This window comes from Hevea brasiliensis, chromosome 4, assembly GCF_030052815.1.
Source record: "Hevea brasiliensis isolate MT/VB/25A 57/8 chromosome 4, ASM3005281v1, whole genome shotgun sequence".
Lineage (NCBI taxonomy): Eukaryota > Viridiplantae > Streptophyta > Magnoliopsida > Malpighiales > Euphorbiaceae > Hevea > Hevea brasiliensis.
In genome coordinates, this window is record NC_079496.1 from 14,218,003 (window position 1) to 14,244,649 (window position 26,647).

General features: G+C 30.6%; 2 protein-coding genes across 2 annotated transcripts; one reads left to right on the forward strand and one right to left on the reverse strand.

The window, feature by feature from the left end:
* Positions 1-8,301: 8,301 nt before the first annotated feature.
* LOC110647155 (protein disulfide isomerase-like 5-4) lies at positions 8,302-22,768 on the forward strand. The gene is made up of 15 exons (XM_021800855.2): positions 8,302-8,519; positions 9,560-9,650; positions 9,862-9,956; positions 11,846-11,903; positions 13,788-13,972; positions 14,799-14,856; positions 18,613-18,653; positions 18,796-18,870; positions 19,640-19,696; positions 20,907-20,973; positions 21,108-21,236; positions 21,453-21,674; positions 22,066-22,227; positions 22,356-22,433; positions 22,513-22,768. Exons 1-15 carry the CDS (start codon positions 8,479-8,481, stop codon positions 22,588-22,590), a joined length of 1,437 nt encoding a protein of 478 aa, XP_021656547.1. The 5' UTR covers positions 8,302-8,478; the 3' UTR covers positions 22,591-22,768.
* A 1,116-nt stretch (positions 22,769-23,884) lies between these two features.
* LOC110647154 (early nodulin-like protein 9) lies at positions 23,885-25,642 on the reverse strand. Its single transcript, XM_021800854.2, has 2 exons — positions 24,741-25,642; positions 23,885-24,558 (listed from the first exon to the last, which is right to left on the reverse strand). The coding sequence occupies exons 1-2, from the start codon at positions 24,949-24,951 to the stop codon at positions 24,128-24,130; spliced, it is 642 nt and encodes a 213-aa protein (XP_021656546.2). The 5' UTR covers positions 24,952-25,642; the 3' UTR covers positions 23,885-24,127.
* Positions 25,643-26,647: the final 1,005 nt, after the last annotated feature.

Sequence of the window (26,647 nt, forward strand, 5' to 3'; positions counted from 1 at the left end):
TTTTGTAACCATTTTTCAATTAATGAAATGTATTTTCGTTAAAAGAAAATAATAATATTGTACAAAACAGGGCGGTATTCGTGCTTCTTTATCTTGGAGTTTAATTAATTTGAAAAAAGAAGGGTTGAAATCTTCATATCTGCAGATTTTTTTTTTCTTTTTTTTTTTGTCCAAAGCATAACGACGGAGTTTCGACGGTTAGTAAAACACTAATCACATTCTCATGGATTAGGCATGTGGGCCCTTTGATGATGAATCAATCAAACCCTTGATCAAACGTGGCACGTTTTACAACTCTTATCTCATCTGGATCCCACAATAAAAGTGAGTCCATACTGATCTATTCAAATACAGGGAAGAATATAAAAGATTACTGCTATGCATAAAAGTAATGCTTCTTCTAAAGTGAGCTTCTTTATAAAAATTTTATATAATTATAAGAGGTTATATATATATATATATATAAATAAATTAAGTATGCTTAATAATCTCTTTAAATATCATAAACGCTTCTCTATAATTACTAATTTTTTCATTAAACTTAAATTTAGAATATTTAAAATTTAATTTGTAATATAAAATTTTTATTTTTAATTTAAATAACTTTATTAATTTAATACTCATTGAAAAAATTAATTCTATTCTCAATTTATTAATAGTTTTAATAATTCAAATTATATAAATTGATAATTCAATAATTTAAAATTTATTTATTTAAAATTACTAATTTAGTAAAATATAATTTTTTTAATTTAATAAATATTATATTACTAAAATTAAAGATTATAAAATTTTATATTATAAAGTAAAATTTAAATATATATATATATATATATATATATATATATAAATCATACATGTTTTCCTCTGGTACTGCTATGTAGGATTCTAAAACTTTCATATTTATGCCACATGACAACATTTAAAATAGTTAAGTTTTCTCTTGGACTGCCACATAAGATTCTAAAATCAATATATTTATACCAAATGGAAATATTAAATTAAATTTATTACATTGCCACATATACTAATTATATTACTATATATTTATATATCTTATATATATAAAGCAAGAAGATTTTCTCTTACTATTGCCATATGACACTCTAAGTTTTAGTGCTGCCACGTGACATTTACTATATAAAAAATATTATATTTTATCATTATAATAATTAATATAAGTAATTATTATTTTTTATATTAAATATTAAATTTTATTTTTTATTTAATTCTAATTTCCTTTTAAATATCTTTACCATTATCATTATTACCATAATTTTTATAGCTAACTAATTAAACTCAACTCAACTCAACTAAGCCTTTATCCCAAAAATTTGGGGTCGGCTATATGGATTCGCTTTTTCCACTCTGAACGATTTTGGGTTAAATCCTCAGAAATGTGTAATGCTTCTAAGTCATGCTGTACTACTCTCCTCCAAGTCAATTTAGGTCTACCCCTTTTTTTCTTTCTATCCTCTAGCCTAATGTGCTCTACTTGTCTAACTGGAGCCTCCGTATGTCTACGCTTCACATGACCAAACCACCTCAATCTCCCTTCTCTCAACTTATCTTCAATTGGCACCACTCCTACCTTTTCTCTAATACTTTCATTACGGACTTTATCTAGTCTAGTATGGCCACTCATCCACCTTAACATTCTCATCTTTGCAACTCTTATCTTAGATGGGTAGGACTCTTTCAGTGCCCAACACTCACTACCATATAGCATAGCCGGTCGTATGGCTGTACGGTAAAATTTTCCTTTTAATTTATTGGGAATCTTACGATCACATAAAACTCCCGTGGCACGTATCCACTTCAACCATCCGGCTTTAATCCTATGACTAACATCCTCCTCACCTCCCCCATCTACTTGAAGGAACTAGCCTAGATATTTTAAGTGATTACTTTTTGACATTTCCAATCCATTCAAACTAACTAATTACTTATCACAAGTTTGGCCTTCTATGAACTTTCAATTCATGTATTATGTCTTCGTTCTACTTAACTTAAAACCCTTTGACTCTAGAGTACTTCTCCAAAGTTCTAGCTTCCTATTGACTCCTTCTCGTGTCTCATCTATCAGAACAATATCATCCGCAAACATCATGCACCAAGGAATACTCTCTTGTATATGATTCGTCAGTTCATCTAAAACTAATGTAAAAGGTAAGGGCTTATGGTGATCCTTGGTGTAATCCAATTGAGATCGGAAAATCTCTTGTGTCCCCTCCCACTGTGCGCACAATAGTAGTTGCTCCTTCATACATATCTTTCAATACTTGTATATACCTAATAGATACCCTCTTTTGTTCTAACGCATTCCATAAGACCTCTCTTGGAATACTATCATAAGCCTTCTCCAAATCAATAAAAACCATGTGTAGATCTTTCTTCCCATCTCTATATTTCTCCATCAAGCTTCTAATGAGAAAGATCGCTTCCATAGTTGAACGACCAGGCATGAAACCAAATTGATTGAGAGAGGTAGAAGTATCATGACGTAGTCGATGCTCCACAACTCTCTCCCACAACTTCATAGTGTGGCTCATGAGTTTAATTCCCCTATAGTTTGAGCAACTCTGTATGTCTCCCTTATTTTTAAAAATAGGTACTAAAATACTCTTCCTCCATTCATCAGGCATTTTCTTTGAGTTTAGAATCTTATTAAATAATTTAGTTAACCATGCCACTCCCATATCTCCCAAATACTTCCACACTTCAATTGGTATTTCATCGGGTCCACAGGCTTTACCTACTTTCATTCTCTTAAGTGCTTCCTTTACTTCTAAAGATCTAATCCTTCTAGTATAATTTACATTCTTTTCTATTGTACTATAATCTATATTCACGCTATTTCCATTTTGACTATTATTAAAGAGATCATTAAAATAATTTCTTCATCTTTCTTTAATGTCCTCATCTTTCACCAACACTTTTCCTTCTTTATCCTTAATCCACCTAACTTGATTGAGATCTTGACATTTCCTTTCTCTACTCCTTGCTAATCTATAAATATCTTTCTCCCCTTCTTTAGTTCCAAGTTTCTTATATAACTTTTCAAAGGCCTGTGCTTTTGCTTGGCTAACTGCCTTTTTTGCCTCTTTCTTTGCTATCTTGTACTGTTCATATGCCTCATTATTATCACATTTAGGTAATTTCTTATACCATTCCCTTTTTCTCTTCATTGCCTTTTGTACTTCCTCATTCCACCACCATCTCTCTTTTGAGGGTGGTCCATGTCCTTTAGACTCCCCAAGTACTTTTCTAGCTACTTCTCTAATCTTTGATGCCATCTGTATCCACATATCATTGGCCTCCATATCTAGCTTCCATACTTCGGACTCAAGAAGCTCATTTTTGAACTTCACTTACTTTACTCCTTTGAACTCCCACCACTTTGTTCGAGCTACACTATTTCTTCTGACCTTACTTGAATTGTTCCTAAACTTGACATCCAATACCACCAACCTATGTTGACTTGTTAAAGCTTCTCCTGGAATGACCTTGCAATCCTTGCATAGAGCTCTATTTATCTTCCTGGTTAAGAGGAAGTCGATTTGGCTTCTATGTTGCCCACTTTTGAAAGTCACTAAATGTGACTCTCTTTTTATAAAGTAGGTATTTGCTAGTATTAGGTCGTATGCCATAGCAAAATCCATGATGCTTTTTCCCTCCTCATTTCGACTGCCAAAACCAAAACCTCCATGAACATTCTCATAACCTTGCCTATCACTTCCTACATGTCCATTCAAATCTCCACCAATGAAAACATTCTCTTCATTCGGTATGCTTTGCATTAAATCATCCATATCTTCCCAAAACCTTTGTTTACTCTCACTGTTTAGTCCTATTTGTGGGGCATAAGCACTAACTATATTTATTGTTTATAAATTTTTCATTTAAGAATTCTTAAATTTTTTATTATTTTATTTAATTATACAAATTTAAGAATTATAAATCTAAAAATTAATAAAATAATTTAGAATTATACTATAAAAATTATCACATGGAGTTAAATATTTTATTCTCTTATCACATGAAGTTAAATAATTTTTCATCTCTCTCTTTTTTATATATTTAATAAATTTTAATTTATCTTGATTTTATTTTATTTTAACACATATTTAATAAAAATATATTTTTAATTATATATATATATAATAAATTATGAAAAAATAAATAAAATTATATTTTCATAGTAATAAAAAATAAGAAATTTATGTTAATATTCAATTTTCATTATTTTTTTGATATTCTTTATAGTATAATTAATAAATAACTAATATTAGTATTAATCATATTATATTGTTTTATTATTATTTAGAAAAATTATATATATGCACACTGCCTTATTTGAAGTTTTATTTTTTATTAATTAATTATACAATTTATTTAAATTATGATTAAGTTATTAATTTTCTAATTATGCATATATAAGTTTAGTACCTATTTTTAAAAATAAGGGAAACATACAGAGTTACTCAAACTATAGGGAAATTAAACTCATAAGCCATACTATGAAGTTGTGAGAGAGCTGTAGAGCATGGACTACGTCATGATACTTCTATCTCTCTCAATCAATTTGGCTTCATGCCTGATCGTTCAACTATGGCAGCGATCTTTCTCATTAGAAGCTTGATGGAGAAATATAGAGATATGAAGAAAGATTTACATATGGTTTTTATTGATTTGGAGAAAGCTTATGATAATGTTCAAAAAGATGTCTTATGGAGCGTGTTAAAACAAAATAGGGTTTTTATTAGGTACATACAAGTGTTGAAATATATGTATGAAGGAGCAACTACTATTGTGCACACAGTGGGAGGGGACACAAGAAATTTTCTGATCTCAATTGGATTACACCAAGGCTCAGCTATAAGTTCTTACCTTTTTACATTAGTTTTAGATGAATTGACAAAAAACATACAAGAGAGTATTCATTGGTGCATGATGTTTATGGATGATATTGTTCTGATAGATAAGACGCAAGAATGAGTCAGTATAAAGCTAGAGCTTTAGAAAAACACTCTAAAGTCAAAGAGCTTTAAGTTAAGTAGAACGAAGACATAATACATGCATTGCAAGTTCAGTAAAGGCCAAACTGATAATAGAGAAGGAGTTAGTTTGGATGGAATGGTACTGTCCCAAAGTAATCACTTTAAATATCTCAATTCAGTCTTTCAAGTATATGGGGGATGTGAAGAGGATGTTATTTATAGGATTAAAGCCGAATGGTTGAAGTGGAACGTGTCATGGAAGTTTTATGTGATCGCAAGATTCCTTATAAGTTGAAAGGAAAATTTTACCGTACAGCCATTTGACCGGCTATGTTATATGGTAGTGAGTGTTGGGCACTAAATGAGTCGTATGCGTTTAAGATAAGAGTTACAGATATGAGAATGTTAAGGTGGATGAGTGGTCATACTATATTAGATAAAGTCCATAATGAGAGTATTAGAGAAAATGTAGGAGTTGTGCCAATTGAGGATAAGTTGAGAAGAGGGAGATTGAGGTGGTTTGGTCATGTAAAGCATAGACATACAGAAGCTCCAGTTAGACAAGTAGAGCACATTATGTTAGATGATAGAAATATAAAAAGGGGTAGACCTAAATTGACTTGGAGGAGAGTAGTACAACATGACCTAGAAGCATTACACATTTATGAGGATTTAACCTAAAATAGTTTAGAGTAGAGAAAGCGAATTCATATAGCCGACTCCAAATTTTTTGGATAAAAGCTTAGTTGAGTTGAGTATGCATATATAAGTTACAAATTATTTAATAATTACACTTTAATACTATAATAAATAGTTATTATTATTATTATTATTATTATTATTATTATTATTATTATTATTATTATTATTATTATTATTACATGAAAAGTTCAATTTAATTAGAGAAATGAAAAATTAAGAATTAATTAAATTAATTTATTAATTTGACCATATAAAAACATATATTAATTTTATATATATTGCATTTTCACTTTCTAATAAAAAAGTGGTTCATATTTTTATAAAATAGATTCAAGAGGAGATAAGATTTTAAATCTATCATATTTATATCAATTGATAATTTTTAATTATATTTATTGATGACTATTTTTTTATATTTCATAAAAGTTGTAATATACATTGCCACACACACACACACATACATATATATACAGCAGAGATATTTTTCTTTACTGTTTTCACGTGGCATGACACTCTAAATTTAGTGTTGCCACGTAGCACTTACTATATAAAAATTATTATATTTAACAATTATAATAATTAATATAAGTAATAATTGTCTTTCATATTAAGTATTTAATTATATTTTTCTTTTAAATATCTTTACTATTACCATAATTTTTATGGCTAACTAATTAGAAATAGTAGATATATTTAAAAAATTTATAATTTTCTCATTTAAGGATTCTTAAATTTTTTATTATTTCATTTAATTATAAAAATTTAAGAATTATACATCTTAAAATTAATAAAATAATTTAAAATTATACTATAAAAATTGTCACATGGAGTTAAATAATTTGTCATCTCCTTTTTTTATATATTTAATAAATTCTAATTTATCTTGATTTTATTTTATTTTAACACGTATTTAATAAAAATATATTTTTAATTATATATTGAATGTTATATATATAAAATGAATTATGAAAAAATGAAATAAAATTTTATTGTCATAGTAATGAAAAATAAGAAATTTATGTTAACATTCAATTTTCATTATTTTTTTATATTCTTTATAGTATAATTAATAAATAACTACTAATATTAGTATTAATCATTTTATATTATTTTATTATTATTTAAAAAAATTATATACATATATATATATATATATATATGCACGCCAGCCCCACTTAAAATTTTATTTTTTATTAATTAATTATGCAAATTTTTAAAATTATGATTAAGTTATTAATTTTCTAATTATACATATATAAGTTATAAGTTATTTAATTATTACACTTTAATATTATAATAAATAGCTATTATTATTGTTATTATTATTATAAATACTTAAAAAGTTAAATTTAATTAGAGAAAGGAAAAATTAGAATTAATTGAACTAATTTATTAATTTTATCTAATAAAAACATATACTAATTTTATATGTATTGCATTCTTACTTTCTAATGAAGAATTAGTCAATATTTTTATAAAATAAATTCAAGAGGAGGTAAGATTTTAAATCTATCATATTTATACTAACTGGTAATTTTTAATTAATTTTATTGATGACTATTTTTGTATATTTATTAAAAGTTGTAATATACAATTATTATATAATTTAATTTTTTAAATATAATTCTCTTATATATATATATATATATATATATATATATATATATATATATATATATATATATAAAGTAAGAATGTATTTACAGGGAAACGATATGTAACATTTTCCTTTTAAATATCTTTACTATTATCATTATTACTATAATTTTTAAGGCTAACTAATTAAAAATAGCATATATATTTTAAAAATTTATAAATTTTCATTTAAGGAATCTTAAAATTTTTATTATTTAATTTAATTATAAAAATTTAAGGATTATAAATCTTAAAATTAATAAAATAATTTAAAATTGTATTATAAAAATTATCACATAGAGTTAAATATTTTGTCCTCCTATCATATAGAGTTAAATAATTTATCATTTCTCTCTTTTTTAAATATTTAATAAATTTTAATTTACCTTAATTTTATTTTACTTTAATACATATTTAATAAAAATATATTTTTAATTATATATTGAATGTTATATATATAAATGAATTATGAAAAAATGAAATAAAATTTTATTTTTATAGTAAAAAAAAAATTTATGTTAATATTCAATTTTGTTATTTTTTTTGATATTTTTATAATATAATTAATAAATAAGTAATATTAATATTAATCAGTGAAGATAATAATATATTAAATATGCTTAATAATCTCTTCAAATAACATAAATTATTCTCTATAATTATTAATTTTTTCATTAAAATTAAATTCAAAATATCTAAAATTTAATTTGTAACATAAAATTTTTATTTTTAATTTAAATAACTTTATTAATTTAATACTTATTGAAAAAATTAATTCTATTCTCAATTTATTTATAGTTTTAATTACTAATTTATTAAAATATAATTTTTTTTAATTTAATAAATATTATATTAATAAAATTTTATATTATGAAATAAAATTTAAATATTTTACTATTACCCACGAGGTAAGTTCGTCAATATAAATTTTTTGTGCACCGGCTGCATTGAGGAAGCGAAATAAAAATAAAATAAAATAAAATTCCGAATAAAAGGCAGAGTCATAAGCGAAAGCGGAAGGCCCATTCGCGTTCTGGTTCTCAACAACAGATCTGCTTTGCGCTCATTTCTTGGTATTTGAGTGCTTCAGCTCTCTCATTCTCTGGACTCAGGAGTGTGCCACTGAAATCTACTAGCAGCCATGATTTCGACGAGCAAGCTCAAATCCGTTGATTTCTACAGGTTGGATCTCCATTTCTTCAATTTTATTCAGTGATATTCACCTCGATTTTGTTTCTTGTACATAATTGTTTATGGAGTATTGGATTTTGTTCGGTTTTGATTTGATTATAGCTTATAAATGTATTGGAGTTGAATACTGGATCCTTGGAGCTTATGAATCGGATTATTTGATTCATTGTTTGTAATTTCGGGATCAGGCAGGGGCAACCCTACTGGCGGACTGAGTTGTGTAATCGGTGATCTGGGTCGTGCTTGGGTGAATTAACTTTAGTTATGGTGTAATTAATCGTGGCTATGTAGTTATAGGCATTGCATTTTGGTTGGTTTCTATGTTTCTTCAAGAATAATGCGAAATTTGTAGCTTATTATGGGCTAGTGACGATAAATGTGTAAATATGTCAATGTTTGTTTGAAGATTAAGGTAATTTTACCTCATTATAATTAAAAAAATCAACAAAACGGAGGAGGTGATCAAGTCATGTGTTTTGGTTATGGTAAAATTTTCAGATTGTGAATCTTGATCAGTTTTGTACTCAGATGAGGGATGAACTATGGGGAAATAGTACAGCAGTTAAACAAGTATACGGATTAAGACGATAGTGAAGGCTTTAAATTATGATCCTATCCTTAGGTTACTTGAGATTGAGAGAAAGAAATATGCAATTAGCTTGCAACTCTTGAGCAGCACTTTTCCTTCAATTGCTTAGAATGATACCCCTTGGACATTTATCAATTCACTATCTACATGATTTGCTATGCGCTTATAATAAGGGTACATCTATTCAAAAGGAATTTTTAAGAATAAAAGATGGAAAGACGAGGATGCCTCTGCTTGTGTGTGTATATTTTCTTTTTTAACTCCCTTTCATCGGCAGGGAACTTGAGACCAAACACAGTTTTATGTGGAACATGTTGTCCTTAATTTTTCTTGTATGTCTTTTATTGTTTGATCAAGCTGTGTAGTAACTTTGCATAAGCGGACCATAATGATATATTGTGGAACAAAAAAAATGTGCTGCTCATTCATTTACGGTCTACAGGAAAATTCCAAGAGACTTGACCGAGGCATCATTATCAGGTGCAGGATTGTCCATAATAGCAGCCCTTTTCATGGTATTTTTGTTTGGAATGGTAAGTAGCTTCTGAATTTTGTAGCATTTAATATTGAGAATCCAATACCTCTTAATTGAAACTCCTTTTGCTGCATTGCATCTATGTTTATTCTTTCTTTGTGCAATGTAATTTGGTAATATTAATATTAATAATGTCCATTTTATGTAGTATATTGATGTAAATAATGATGTTCTTTTTTGATAGGTGTAAATCATGATTCGTTTTGCAGGAATTGAATAATTATTTAACAGTTAGCACCTCTACATCAGTTATTGTTGACAAGAGTTCTGATGGAGACTTCTTACGTATTGATTTTAATCTAAGGTAATTTTATGTTATAGAATTTGGTTGATGTTTGTACTGAATAATGATGCTTTTATCAACATTTGTTTAAGTTGTGTGTAACATACATTATTCTGTGTGTATGAAGTCTTGATGTTGGAATTAAGAATGTTTGAAATTGTGAAAGAGGCTGTTTTATTTTATAATTTTCATGCATCTTTTTAGAATAAGCTGCAAGGTCAAGAAGTATATATTATCTTTGGGATTGTTGGCAACTTTCATATCTTTTATGCAAATACTTACATTCAACTCAACTCAACTCAACTAAGCCTTTATCCCAAAAATTTGGGGTCGGCTATATGGATTCGCCTTCTCCACTCTAAACGATTTTGGGTTAAATCCTCAGAAATGTGTAATGCTTCTAGGTCATGTTGTACTACTCTCCTCCAAGTCAATTTAGGTCTACTCCTTTTTTTTTTTTTTTTTTTTTTCTATCCTCTAATCTAATGTGCTCTACTAAATAATACTTACATTAATAGAATTATTTATTTTATGAAAAGTTCTTGTACAATGCAGTCTGATTATTGTGGTCAAGTCCATTGATATAACATTCGGATTTAGGTAAATTGTTAAAAGTCAATTCACTAGAAGAGACTAGTTTGTTGTTTATTTATTTATTTTTTGATAAGTGAGTGGGAGAAAATTGATTAGGCATGTTAACAAAACAGCTATCGGGGATGGCAATATGGAGAATTTGGGATAGGGAGCCAATGGAAGTGTCAACAACATGTTGCCTAGATCTCTTTTTGATGCAGTATTTTGCTTGAAGCATAAAGGCAACAATCTAAGGTTGTTGCTGTTGGAGCAATGAGATTTTATCAGCATTACATTGTTCCTTTTTTTTTCTCAGTTGAAGAGACTTGGAAGAGGTACCATTGTGCCTGGGTTAGGGGTGAGCAAACTTCAGTTATAGTTGAAAAATCAAATTGAACCGTTTTAATTTTGGTTTAAACGGTTTGGTTTTCATTTTATAGAAATTTTGGTCTTTTAAAAGGACCAATAATTGAACTGATCGATTTTTTGGGCTTATCAAACAGGCTGCTATTTTATTAAATAGACCTCCAAATAACCCAAAAGTTTTTGGGGGAGATTACAGAAAGATAAAGCTACCATTTCCTCCGTAGAATGTACTTTCCTAGCCCATAACTTTTGTTTTTCCAGTGATTCTTGTAACCCATGGGATGGCCATAAATGTGGAGGCTTATTCCCTCAATTGCTTGATGCAATGGCGATAAAATAGAAAATGTGCCATGGACTCTGCTGCAATATAGTGAAGAAAGCACCCAGTAACCAAAATCTGCCCCTTTTTTTGAAGGTTTCCCATGTTGCTTCCAAGTTATAAAAGTCCACCTCCGAAGGGGCCCCACACTTCCAAATTATGTTCATGGAAACTGTATTATTGGCTCTACAATTTCAAATTCCACCTATTTCTCTCAAAAACGACATTCCAAATTATTCTGAGATGCAACAGTTCAGCACATCTTCTCTCCTCCATGCCTTCAAGAAGATATTTGGGAATTTGCCCTTGAAAGAAAATTCTAAGCTTTAATCTTCATGCTGAAAGGAAGTTAGTGTTCTCATTTGCCATAGTAAAAGTCAGCATTCAGCATTGTTGCATTTTGGCACCTTTATTATTTATCAGTAGTTTTTCACTTTGGAAAAGCTCCCTTACAACATCAAGATATCGCCATATCAGTTTGGTATTTCCAATCTTTATTTAACTACTATTTAACGTGTAGTAGTAGACATGATTTATGTTGTTATTTCGGTACTTTCTCAAATTTTCAGTATGTGTTTATGTAAATTGTCTGTAAATATTTGTTGTTCTTTAATTAATGTGGTTGACTAATAATTTGTCATTTTTCTTGAAGCTTTCCTTCCCTCTCATGTGAATTTGCATCAGTTGATGTGAGTGATGTGTTGGGAACTGTAAGTTGCAATCTACTCTGTCTTTCATCTGCTTCATTTTAAGTCCTTAGGAAGTCTTGAAAATTTCTAGTGCTGTGGATTATTATTTCTGTTGAATGGCTTTATTGCATTGCTCGTTGCTTTCTCTTTTGCTCAGAGTGCAATTTTACTTATTAAGAATGTTTTTGCATTTTCTGCTATCAATCATGTCGCAAAAAGTGGAATGTACTATCCAGGGGTGTGCAAATGGTCGGTTCGGTTCCGAACCGATAAAACCGAAAATCAAGAATTTTAAAAACTGAACCAAACCGATCACTAAGAAGGAACCGAACCGAACCAAACCAATAAATATTGGTTCAGTTCGGTTTTAAACTGATCAAACCGAATTTTATAAGATTTCTTATTTTCAACATTAAATCTCAATAACAAAAACCTAAAAAAAAAAAAATCTTATAAATCAGAACTCAAAAATCTTGGGGTTTCCTCAGTGTTATTAAGGCGAAAGGCGATACTGAGGTGATAAGGTATCCCATGGCCTTAGGTGAGAGGCGAGAGGCGAGAGGCGAGGACAGGGCCTTTTTGAAGCAAGGCGCTGTAACCCAAATTGCCTAATATATATATATATATATATATATATATATATATATATATATATATATACATATACACACTTCTAAAATAAAACTTCTTTCATTTAACTGGTTTAATAAGTAAAAAAGCACATTAAATTACCATTTGCAAATTCACAATACCTTTTTATTCTAAACCAAGAGGAGCATATCAAACTTCCCATTAATGGGACCTAAACCATTTTAAAATTAAATTAATTAACCATTCCAAATGAGATTTACAATATCCATTTAATAAAAATCATATAACAATTGACAATAACAAAATGCATATCACAGTGCCCATATAATAAACAATATGAAACAACAAATTAACAAAAAAAAAAAGTGCTACTACTTGATAAAATGGTGTAACTATTTGTAAGAGAGAAAAGCATAGAAAAGATAAGAAAAAAATAAAAAGAAAAAAAGGGAAAATAAGTAGGAGAGGAGAAAAAATGGCGTTCTCCAAGTCTGTTGGTGAGAGGAAAACGACAAGTGAGGGGGGAGAAGAATACAGAAGAAGAATAGAGGAGAGAGAGAGGAAAGAAGGTGAAGAGAGAGAAAAAGGAAAAATACCTGGTTTGGTGCCGTTCTGCAAGTCTATTGGTGGCGTGAGTTTAGGGTTCCTTTTTTTTGTATTTTTATACTGTTTAAAAAAAATAGAAAAAGGGAAAATGGACTTTCTTCAATCAGGCGACGCCTTGGTTGCCCAACGCCCCTCGCCTCAGCAATCTTGATCGCGCACCTCCTTCAAGTTTCCTCGCCTCAGCTAGGCGAGGCGCCATGGGCTCGCCTCGCCTCGCCTAGCGCCTTTTATCCTTGAATATATATATATATAAAATTGCAGTTCGGTATATATATATAATTGCAGTTCGGTTTTTTATTTTTATTTTTTATGAAAATAACTGAATCAAACTGATTGAATTTTAAAACCAAATTGATTGAACCGAATTGATTCGGTTCGGTTCGGTTTTTCGGTTTAGACCGAAATCTGCTCACCCCTAGTACTACCCCTGATGTCCAAGGCACTGTGCCACACTTTCTTGAGTGCATGTTTCTCTTAACCCATGCTGTGTTGCACTTGGATCTGGTTATCTATTAGCATGCAAGTATATGGCAGTGGCCTATTTGCTCTACCTTGAGAATAGTATGTTTGTGTGCAGCTACCTTTTGTATCTAGCATCATCCTTGAAATTGTCTTCCTTCTGATCTGCTTAATCCCATGTTGTTAGTGATACTCTTTTGTTCATTTATTTTCTTATCAACAATTGATTTTTGTACTCTTTGCTTTCAGAACAGGTTGAATATAACAAAAACAATCCGCAAATTTTCAATAGATCATGATCTAAGGCCCACTGGCTCTGAGTTTCACTCAGGGCCAGTTTTGCATGACATTAACCATGGAGATGAATTTGATGGAGTAGTTAGTGAAGGGTCTGTGTCACTAACTGGTCGTAATTTTGATCAATATGCGCATCAGTAAGTGTCCGCCTAATTCTGAGTTACAAACATGTCTATGGTTCAAGGGTTCTTATTTTGGAAGATTTTCTTATTGTGAAGTTATTGTAATAAAATCTGCATTTGATTCATCTCTATTCTTCCCTTATGTGCCACATGCACATTATGATGTTTAACACCTGATTTGCATCACATTACTTTAATTCATTAAAGTATATACTTACATACACATTGGGTTCCTTTAATAATGTTTTTGCTTTTCTTTTAATTGCAAAAAATTCTTTTACTGCTCTCTTTCTATAACATTTTTATGTATTTTTACAACTAAAACAAAAAATTTGTACCATAGCAAATCCATTGCTCTTAGAAAAGAAAAAGAAAGAAAATAAGAATCAAACCTATGAAATAAAAATAAGTATATCATGCCTAAATTTTTTTATTAGATAGATCAATAGATTAGAATTCCAAATATGGTAGCAAAATTAGAAAATATTGTAATCATATGTCATAAAACTTATAATCCACTAAATGACCTATCAAATTTAATTATGCTAGCCATTTTGAATTTATAGCTTATAAATCTGAACTAACAACTGATCAAAATACAATTGCAAGTGATAGGGATAAAATTTGCTAATTTAAATATCCAAATAAAGACATGTTATTATTAATTTAACTTATCAAATTAAGTTATATTTGCAAATAATTGAACAATCTAATTTGTGGACAATAATTCCTATCCTGTGATCAATCACTTAACTATAAGAACATTTTATAATAATATAAATTTCCTTTGTCTCTCTATTTTAGTACTCCAATGAATTATTTTACTATCCATGCTTTTCAGGTATCCAATTTTGGTTGTCAACTTTTATGCACCTTGGTGCTACTGGAGTAATCGTCTGGTAATTTTATAATATCCATTTATTGTTCAATATTTTGCTTTGACATTTTATGCCAAAGGTCATTGTTTTGCTAGATTATTACGTGGATATATTTTTTTGAACCTAATTGTATATTTCTCTAGTTACATTTATGCTAGTAATATCAGTGATTCTTCACTTCAGCAGTATTAGGTGTTTCATTAACACACAAATATTTCATTGTTTAGGTGCCAGAGCTCATGGGCCATGATCCATTAGTATTGTAGTTTTAAGCATCTTAACATATATATATATATTAACTCTATTGCAGCCATAAATGGTGCAGAACTGCAGTCCTCTTTCCTTCAATTGGACTTCAAAGGTCAAATAGTTTAACCAACCTATATCTCTTGTTTTGGTGAAGTGATAAACAACTTTGGAAATTGGAAGTCTTTTATCCCAAAAAAAAAAGGGAATCCTAGTTACTAGATAGTGGTGTTCAAAAATAATCACCTTCTAATTTCTTCAATCTGGTCATGGTCATGAATTTGCTTGTGAGATTTGTCTTCTTTGCAATCAACAGAGGAGGAGATGAGATACTGCTGCTGCCTCTGTTGCATCATTGTCCACTACCATCACTGCTGAAAATGGAAGAGCGACATTTTGGGGCACCAATAGATGAGACGAGAGTTGTTGGTGGGGCTGTTGGACTGGTATTGGGAATTGTGGTGCCTGATGATTTCTACTTCCACTTCCTCACAGGGTCGTTGAACATGGGCCATTGCTGTCAAGAAGAGATTGATGGGTTTAAGGTAGTGACAGAGTCACTTGGTGCTTGGCTGTGACTTGTGAGGGAGTGAGGGAAGTGGGTTTGAATGAGTGAGGAGCAAAGGAGGGAGATGAGTTCGAGGTAGTGAGGGGTGAGGGTGATGGCATTTTGGAAGAAGCAGATTAGGGATTTGTTTTTAAGAAGGGATGAAATTACTTGAATAACCTGAATTCCTCCAAACACAATGTTTTGAAAGATTCAATTTTTTCCCCCCCGTATTTTTCTTTAAAACTGAACCGATTAAACCAATTTTTCAAAATTTTATGACCAAACTGAATTGTCTAAAAAACCAAGCTGAATTTTGAAATTGGTTCAGTCATTTATTTCAGTTTAAACCAAAGTCTAATCACTCCTACTGGCACATGATTGGGGGTTAGAAAAGGCATCAGTGCATGGCTGCATGTGGAAGATGCTTCGGAGACGGGATTTCATCTTAAGACTGATCAGTGGTAGGGGCAGTGAGGTTATATGACCCTCAACAGCCTACTAACTAGAATGGCAGGCAGGTATGCTTTTCTCGGAAAAGAAGAATAACTGATGCCATGAAGAAAAAGGGGAGAGAAAGGAACAAAAAAGGAGTTCTAGAGAAATATTGCTTGATTATTGTTTCAAGCCTCTGGGTACATATATTGTTGATGCAGATTCAATAGAAAAACAAAGAGAATGGAAGAAGAGAGAACATTTCAGGAAGAAGAATAGAAAAATAGAGAAGAATCCAAGAGAGGAGAGTTTTCATTCAATCAATACACACTAATTACAATAGAGTCAACTCCTTATATGGAGATTATAGTAACTGACTGCCAGCTAGCTCACTAACTATTTGAACATTTACAATAAATTTGCAACTAATTTAACAACATCTTAACAGAATTACAACTCATCCTTTTTAGTCGTAAACTGTATCTCATCAATACCCCCCGCTCAAAAACTTCCTTGTCCTTCAGGAAGTTTCTGCTAATCGAATCTAAATTTCTTCAAGTTGAAAAGGAAAACAAAATTGCAGTTTGGCTTTGGGTCCAATTCATCACCAATCTCTTCCTCAAGACTCATTGCTACAAAAACAGAATCTCTCACAGACTCTATATCAACATTGGACTCCAAATCTTTGATATTAGCTATAATATCAATATTGCAAATGCTCTTCCCAAAATTGCTACTAAAACTTGACTTCATTTTGCATTTGATCAAATCCAAATACCCTATTGAATGAAAATTAAAACCTTTGCTTCAATTTGGCTTCATCTTGAATTTGATCAATTCCAAATGCCCAATATGAGATTTAGCCTTCATCACATCAGAATCTTGGTTATTAAAACCAATTGCAAACTCAAATTTACTCTCATATATAATCCCAGCACTCAATTCAGAATTATATCAAAATTATCTAGAGATGTTCACACCAAGCCCATCATTTTCAGCTCTTGATATAGTAATTATCAAATACTCACCAGGCCCATCTGAAGCAACTATTGCATAACCATCCTTGATTGAGGCTGGATATGGAGGCAAAGGGTTAGGTGAATGAATATACTTAGCCAGATATTCTTCAGTTTTTCCAGAAGAAAATGTCAACGATTCCTAATGCTTTTCTGTAAATTTTTCCTCATCAATTTCTTTTATTTCATCAAAACTTCGTTGAATCTTTGATTTCTTTTCACAAGACCAGGAGAAGTCCTCAATAACATCATCATTTTTCCCATTTTCTTCATTGAATTCAAAAGCTCCAATGACTTCCTCATCTTCTACATCATTTATAATGGCGACCTACATTGGTTCTTTGTCAGAAATATGATCCAATGTGTACATTTCTTCACACCAAAGACAAAGATCTTGTTCCCTCTGATTTAATTCTGAGTGAGTTTTTGTGATTAACATCAGTTTTTGATTGCCAGAGATCTTTTTTTCCAGCTTGGCCTTCATCAGTCATTCCTCCTTGAATTGGTAATCCCAATTCACCTCCATTGTTCCATTCTCAGAACCCTGGAATTTTGTTTCTTCTTGAACAGACTTCTTAGAAATTTCTATATTCTTTTCTCATCTTTCGATAATTTCAAGCATACTCTGAATAATCTTTTCTAGTTCCATAGTCTGCTGTTGGTACTTTTACAGAAACCAAAGAAATTGAAGAAAGAAAATAGAAAAAAAGAGAAAAAGAAAATATTGAAGAAGGATAAAAAATAGAGAAGAATTTCAAGAAATTGAAACCCTTTCAAGAAACAGGTTTTTTAAAATGCTAGAGAGGAGAAATTAAAGAACAGAGTAGAAGAAGGAACGAGAAAGCAACATAAGAAGGAAGAATTCGATTCAAGATTTCAAGAAAGAAAGAAGAATTTGAGAAGAATTAGGGAGAAATTGAGAAGAAATTGGCTAGAATCAGAAGAGAAAGGAAAAACAGGGAGAATGAGAATAGAAGAGAAAGGAAAAGAAGATCAGAACCTGTAATTCCACTATGGTCGAGAATCAGCCATCTCTGATACCATTGATTCAGATTCAATAGAAAAAGAAAGAGAATGGAAGAAGAGAGAAAATTTCAGAAAGAAGAATAGAAGAATAGAAAAGAACCCAAGAGACAAGAGAGTTTTCATTCAATCAACACACACTGATAACAATAGAGTCGGCTTCTTATATGGAGATTACAGTAGTTGACTACCAGCTAGCTCACTACCTGCTTGAACATTTACAACAGATTTGCAACTAATCTAATAACATGTTAACAGAATTACAATTCATCCTTTTCAGTTGTAAAATTTATCGTATCAATTGTTATACATATGCTAAGAAAGGAATGTTACACATTTATAGGCATATACACAGCACACAATCACAACACTCAATCGCTCAATCACAACGCATATTCTAACAATTCTTATTATTTGATTTTGTCAAATTCTAAAGTTCATCTTGTATTAAAACTGTTATGAGCTTAAGTAGTGTTTTCTTCACTTACCGTGTATTGTTTCTTGTTTCAGAAATCTTCATGGGAAAGTGCTGCTAATACAATGAGAGAAAGGTAATTTACTTTGCAACTTTTGTAGTTTTTCTCCTTGAACATAAGTGTGAGTGGGTTTAGTCTGTTAATAATAATATGCTTTCTGTAAACTCATTTTATCATTGTGTTGTCCAAATTCTAACATGCAAATTGTTTTTAATAGATATGATCCAGAACTAGATGGACGCATTATTTTGGGGAGGGTTGATTGCACTGAAGAAGTTGATTTGTGTAGGAGGTACTTTCTAGATTATTATTATTATTATTATTATTATTATTATTATTATTATTATTATTATTTACTTCTGATTTTTTATACAATGATTTGATTATATGTGCAACACTGAATCATTTATGAGGATTGCATTTCCGGCATTGTAATATAGTTTGTACATTCAGGAGCTGAACTACATATAAGCTTCGGAGGGCCAAAGGTTTTTAAATTTAAAATTTTACTTATAAATTTTCGTGTATTTTTTTTTAAATTACTGTTTGCCCTCCAAAATTTTCAAAATTAAAATGACCTATAATTTTTTTTTTAAAATTTTTTTAAACTATTGTATGCGCCTCCAATATTTTTATCTTTGTTTTGGTCTCTGCACTTTTGTGTAAGATTTATTCATATTTTTTATATTATTTAATTTTGACCTCTTAATATTTTATATTTTGGTCTCTGTATTTTTATCAAGATTTCATGTAATTTCTTTTTAATATTTATTTTTGGCCCCCCCCATAAATGAATTTCTAGTTCCACCCGTGTACATTCTGCAATCCATTGACCACCTTCTATTTGGGCATTTCCTGGTTAACATCTCTTGCTGGTAATATACTGAAATAGTTATTTCATTTCAATATTTTCCAGTTGTTTATAGCTTTACAATAGATTATGGGGTTATCATGTTCTATCTCTTTTATTAATTCTGTAAAGATTTATTAATTTTGTATGAATAGTTAATTTTGTAAGAATCTTCCTTTTCATTTACAAGTATCTCTTCGTGAATTTTCAGGCATCACATACAAGGTTATCCCTCCATTCGCATTTTTCGTAAAGGAAGTGATGTCAAGTATGTTTTCTTTTTTAATTTTACTTTTCCCTTGGTTTTCTTTTTCTTATATTATGTATATTTTCTTTAGCATGTTATGCTAAGGCATTTCCTATTGAATATTCTCTCTTCTTCAGATTTATCATTGATCTAATTGCATTTTCATCAAAGCTCCCTTACATTATGGCTGTTTCATGCATTCTTAAAGAACTTTATACAGCTCTTATGCTAGGGACATGCTGTACCAACTTTTTTCTGCCTGTTTATGTAGGTATAGAACTGTATTGAGGTTGCAATATATGCATACTATTACAAATCTCTTCTTCTTCTTTTGTTTTTTGATGTGTTTTGCCCAGTTTGTATATCCATAACATGTTCTCATCATCATGGTTGCATGCATGGTTTGTGTTATATGTTTTTTTTTTCCTTTCTTGGATCTCTTTTAATATGCATGGATGTGGATTCAGCTTTGTGTTTGACTAAGATATGCTCAAAATGGGGTTCAGCCTTTGACCAGTGTGTCTTTCATGTTTCAATTACCTTTTTCTTTTGTGTTTTTGGACTTGCCATGGAGCATTGCTGCATGCACTCGAATATCTACTAACCAAAGTTCAGTTTAACCATTATTTACATGACTGATTTTGCAAGTTTAGGTTTTCTAAATCTGAATCATGTTCAGATACTTAAAACCAGCTGCAACATGATTTTCTGGAGCATATATCTATTGTTGTCAAAATGATTACCTTTTGAAAACTTCACCACCCTTTTGTTTTTCCTTTCTGAATCAGTTAATTAGAATTCCCAAATTTATCGTTCCAGTTTTAAGGCAAAAATACTATTCAATATTGGAAGTAAAAAAATTGAAGCTTAGATCTTTGAAATAAGTAAATGTATAAACAGTTGTACAACAAATAAAACAATAAACAAGGGGTGAAATTCAAGGAATTTTTGTGCCATGTTTAGTAACGGGCCTGCCTAACATTTTTCAATGTTCCCATTCTTGTTGACCCAAGGGAATGCATTGCACAGTAGAACACAATTTATGATTTAATGCTAGATTCTGGTTTAAATGGTACATACTTAATTACTAAATATGACAATATAGTTATCTCCTCCCCCCCTCTCCTCTCCTAATAAATATATAGAGGTCACGTGGTTTCTTCATCAATCTGGATTTTATACTAGTGGTTTCATTTGTCAACCTTGTTACTTGATGTTTCAACTGTCACAGAGAGGACCATGGACACCATGATCATGAATCCTATTATGGAGATCGAGATACAGAAAGCCTGCTTAAGGTATTAAATTTTCTATATTGTAGTTTAACTTGAACTGTCAACTAATTTACTTGTGGGTGCAAATCCTGGCTTATATATACTACTGATAGGAGTTGAATGGACCTGGCCTAATTTGAAGTTACTGTTCTTTGCAGACAATGGAAGGTTTGATTGCACCTCTTCCAATAGAATCTCATAAATCTGATAATTCAACGCAGAATGCCAAAAGACCAGCACCTTTGACAGGAGGATGTAGAATTGAAGGATATGTGCGTGTAAAGAAGGTAAAATTCCATTATTGATATTGTTTAATGACATGTTATGTTATGCTGTTCAACATTTCCTAATTAGTAAGAATAGAATTAGTTGTTATAGTGTGATATAGTGATACTTGGGTTCTCATAATATGCTGGTTGTCTTTCAAATCCTGTCAATTAGCTTAGTAGGATTTACATGGTCTCAATTTAGCAATTGCTGGAGTTATCTTTCTTATTCTGCAGGTTCCAGGCAACCTCATCATCTCAGCTCGCTCAGGGTCACATTCCTTCGATCCTTCTCTAATGAACATGTCACATGTCATATCCCATCTTTCATTTGGCATGAATGTTTCACCCAAGTTGATGAATGAGGCAAAGCGATTGATGCCTTATATTGGTAGAAGTCATGACAAGTTGAATGGGCGGTCATTCATTAATCACCGTGATGTGGATGCCAATGTTACTGTAAGTTTGTCACTTTAATGTGATCCTTCATATTCTGTTCTGTAAAGCTCTCTGCATGCTTGGCCATAAGCATTTCCATGTGTCATCCGCTGATGTGTTAACCACACCAGCAATGCCTATTGGCATATGCACAAGATGGGTGTAGAATATGAGGATACCCAAGAAAACCACAAGGTTGGGGTTCACCCATTTTTAGTCATAGCCATCTCCTTCCGGAGAGGGTAAAAAATTTACATAAAAATCATAATGTTGTTAAATTCATTGTTGCTAATTATAAAATCCCAACTGCCTGGTTCTTTAGATAACCAGGAGCATGATATTATATGAATAGTATAATCTTTGTGATTTAAGAAACATTTTAATGTTCAAGCACTGTTCATTCTTTTTGCAGATTGAGCATTACCTTCAAATAGTTAAAACAGAAGTGGTTGCAAGACGATCTTCTCGTGAGTATAAATTGCTTGAAGAATATGAATACACAGCCCACAGCAGTTTGGTGCAGAGCGTGTACATACCTGTTGCGAAATTCCATTTTGAGCTCTCTCCCATGCAGGTCAAAATTCTTTTGTTGCTGTCATTATTATCATTATTCTGCTAAGAGTAAGAACAAAGTAATTTGTTTTCGATGCTTTTTGATCTTCTGTTTTTATTTATTATGTGTAATTCTACTTCTGCAATCAGGTCCTAATCACAGAAAATCCAAAATCATTTTCGCATTTTATCACCAATGTCTGTGCCATAATTGGGGGTGTTTTCACGGTTGGTATTTAACGTTTGTGGTATTTTGGCTTGACCTGCAGTAGATGCAGTTCTAATACTCTTCTCTTATGGGTTTCAGGTTGCTGGGATTTTGGATTCAATTTTGCATAACACAATTAGAATGATGAAAAAAATTGAATTAGGCAAAAATTTTTGATAGAAAGCTGAAATTTGTAGTTGTATAAAAATATATATATATTCTTACACCATTTGTTAGCAGGTATTGTTAAGAACAGTTGCAACGTATCAATACTTTTTTCTTTTTTTTGATATATGCAAACCATGACGAGTGATTCTAATTGTCAACGCAGATTTTGATTTCGATTTCGATTTCATTCTCATTTTTGTTTTCTTTTCTTCTCTTTCTCTCATGTTATTTGTGGGAAAATATTAACATTTGGGCCAACTGTACACGTTATTACACATTATAAAGCACTAGAAGGGAACAAACAGGATACGATGAAGCTTGTGTTTGACAGCGTTGTTCTGGGAGGCTCTTAGTATTCATATGTAGTCACTAATTTTATGAGTATTTTATAAAATATAAAATTTACAAAATTTTAATTTATTTTATATTATATAATTTTAACTTATTTTATAAAATTTACTTAATTTCAAATTAATTTTATAAAAAGTAATTGTAATAAAAAATTAAAGGTTTTATCCGTTAATTTATCTATTATTTTATAAATAAAAGTATATTATTTTATTATTATTTTTTTAAAAAAAATTAGAATGTATAAAATGTATTTAGTTATCTTTTTGCCATTAAATCTCTTTTATTTTTTTTTATTTCTTTAGCAATCACTAATTTATTAAAATTTAGTGATTTATAAAAATAATTATAAAATTAAGTGAATTATCCTGATAATAGTAGATGGTTTTCCTTTAGAAAGAAGATGATCGAGCCTGCACCTTCTCAATTGTGTACCCACTGGCAATTATAGTGTTTATTACTTTGGATTGTTAATAGAAGTCTCTTTTTTTTTTTTATTTCCTTCATTTTTTTATTATTAGATGAAAATAGTGTAAGAGGTGCTAACAATTACCAGCAGTCAACACTGTTGTCTGCATAATTTTTCTTATGTTGTCTGTGTACCAGAATTTCCTTGGTTGTGGGTTGAAAATAGAGAAAAGGCAGATCTGAAACTCCCGCGGTTGTGATGTTTTGAATAAAAAGTAACGCCTAACCCCAACTCTAATCAAATTATTAACCTATTGCTTTGGTCTCTCCTTAGATTCTTTTATATATATATATATATATATATATATATATATATATATATATATATATATATATATATTTTTTTTTTTTTTTTTTTTCTTTTTTCAATTTGGTTCTACGTTTAGCCAGCACTGAAAAAATATAAAAATTGCTATATCCACAGCAGGATTACCTATTTTCATTTGTTCTTTTAACATAAATTTTTCCAAAGAGAGGACAGTACATATTCTTGCAACCATGACACGGTGTAAATTTTCTTTATTTTCTGCCACACAATGTTCCTACATGAGGTAATAAGCACACAGACAATACATAAATTGTCAGCTTATTTCTCATCTGTAACAAATAAATATCCAAGATCAATTACACCTTTCAAAAACCCACTAAGCTCAAGGTTTTAAAATCATAAAGAAAAGCAAAAACCCGAAACAAATATATAGTGAAACTCTTGATAATGCAAATTTACCACTCAGAATACTAAAATAAGAGATGAAGCAAAGAATGCTCCAATAGAACCAGTGAAACTTATAAATGTGGAAGAAGCTGCATTCGGCGTCTCGCCAGCTGGAGACGGAGTTGGGCTTGTCTCAACTGTTCCTGCAGGAGGAGACCCCTCTCCGGCAGGTGCAGGAGATGGGATCACGCCCGTCTCAGCTGAAGGTGGAGGTGAAGCGTTAGAAGATTGATTGCTTCTGCTTGCCAAAACAACTACCACCAACTTCTCATTCTTGAGACAATTATCTTTGTTTCCACTAATGAAGTAGTGCGGCCCCGATCGATTGAATGTAAAGACAGTGTGACCATCTTTGAAGGTTGCAAGAGCTGCTGTTGTAGCGCAATTGTCATAGTCTTCCTTGGTTACCTGAAGCACTGAGTCTTGGTCTGGCTTGTACACAAACACTGCAGTTTCATAGCCATAAAATGGATCAAGTACACATTTTTTATACTATTAAGATAGGATCATTTGAATATGTAAAAAATGGGGCATCCTCAGTGCACAAGACTCTCTGCTTTGCCACAAATAGGAGAGGGCTGTGTACCATATTTGAATATATAAATGATATAAGCATATATAAACTTACCCAGGGAGTCTCCGATCTGAAATCTTGTTCTTTCAGCCCATTGATTGAAATTGGATGCACTGGCATTGTCACTCACAGTCCAACCCTTTGCTCCTCCAACGGTGAATTGGGTTGCATTTCCTTTCTGCAAGAACAACAATAGACAAAAGAGCCCCAGCAAATTGAAAGCTTTGATCAGATAATTTGATCTTGAAACTGTTTTAGCAGCCATTGAAAAAGAGCGAGACTGTTGCAGATACAATCAAAAAACTTAGTTTTTGGATGGAATTGGGAGATGTGACTACAATGGTGTGATGTTGAGGGATTTTGTAGGCTAAGTTTGCATGAGCTTTACAAGCTGTGCCAGTGAAGCTTCTACTGCTTTTTCTTTTATTCTCTTTTCTTTGGATTTCGTAGCTTATGGCGCAAAGTATATGTTCACAGCTTTTATAATCCAAGATTTGTGTTATTCTCGCTTCTTTTCAATATACTAAACACCAACTTGGCCCATAGGTAAATACTTTACTTTGACTATTATCAAGAATATTCAACTCTTCTGCCACGGATTAAACTAATCGAGTGAGCCTTATTTCTATTGATATGGTCGATTGTGAGGAAACGATAAAAGAGTAAGGAGAGAGAGGGCGGCTTCGGCGTAACAATAAAGTTACTCCACTTATAGCCTACAAGTTACAGTTTGAGTCATGAAAACAGCCTCTCTACAAAGTAGGCCAAGACTGTATACACAACCCTTAATGAGTGCACAAATGTGGATGCTTCGTCCTCCACTAATGTGCTCTGGCTATAAGCAGAGATACCCACAAAATAAATACACACTATTTATGCATAAAACAACGAAAAATAAGACTTTGATCTAAATTGAATGCAACGTGCTTGGCTATTTGGGAATGAATGCATGGATATTTTGGGTATAAATAATATATATAATGAGATTCAGAACTTATAATTCAACAAACTACACAATAACATTCTTTTACTTTAATTACATGTTCATGTGACCTTTTTTCTTTTACTATTCAAAGAGATTACCAGTTCAACATTAAAACAATGTGAATTTGATCAAATTCTCAATGAATGATAAAATTAACAGAAATGTTAAAAGTTTCGATATTGAATTGATAAATTTTAAAATTTGCAATGAAAGTGAAAAAAGCATTAAAATTGATATAAGTGTTTAGATCATTCAAATCATAGCTTTCTATGCGCAGTCTTGCAATTAACTTAAGTTTCACAAACCCCAGAATGACTAAAGAATTGATTAATTTCTTTAGATTGTCCTTTCTTTCATGAAGCTTCTTGGAAGGTTGCTATCAAGTAGCATTTTTCTTGCAATCTTGAGCTTACAAGCTAAGTTTTAAGGATACATTTTTGAGATTTCGAATTTAAGTTTTCATTAAAAAAAAAAAATTTGATTCAGACATTTAAGAACATTTGCCCCATATGGCCCCAAACTTGTATGTTTCTCTTGCATGCATATCCTAGTGAAAACAAAAGTATAGATGAAGCCTGGATGCACAAGCACCCCATGAAAATTTTAATTGAAGTTACTGATAAGAAACTTGTAGAACTCAAAATTTCAGGAAATTTACACGAATATTCAGAGACTATCATTGATTAAGATATAGTGTCAATTCATAAGAAGCTTCTGTGAAAATTCCTAGAGTGTATTTTCTTTCATTTTATTAAAATTGACTTATACATTTATATGATTTTCATAAATTATTTCTCTTTCTAAAAGTAAGAATTTTATAAGAATTTAATTAATTATTTTTTTTATCAATTTTAATATTTAAAATAAGAGAATTTAATTTTTTTACTTAAAAAAATAAATCTTTTCCAAGTGATTTATCAAAATTTATTCCAAGTGATTTATCAAAATTTATCATGATAAATTTAATATTTTAATA

What these genes read in the sequence shown, in the direction of transcription:
- LOC110647154 (XM_021800854.2), bottom strand. Translation starts at nt 24,951, where the DNA reads ATGGCTGCTAAAACAGTTTCAAGATCAAATTATCTGATCAAAGCTTTC. An exon ending in TCAGATCGGAGACTCCCTGG is followed by an intron (nt 24,559 to 24,740) that starts GTAAGTTTATAT and finishes ATGAAACTGCAG; the next exon opens with TGTTTGTGTACAAGCCAGAC.
- LOC110647155 (XM_021800855.2), top strand. Translation starts at nt 8,479, where the DNA reads ATGATTTCGACGAGCAAGCTCAAATCCGTTGATTTCTACAG. An exon ending in GCTAATACAATGAGAGAAAG is followed by an intron (nt 18,654 to 18,795) that starts GTAATTTACTTT and finishes TGTTTTTAATAG; the next exon opens with ATATGATCCAGAACTAGATG. An exon ending in ATACAGAAAGCCTGCTTAAG is followed by an intron (nt 20,974 to 21,107) that starts GTATTAAATTTT and finishes TGTTCTTTGCAG; the next exon opens with ACAATGGAAGGTTTGATTGC.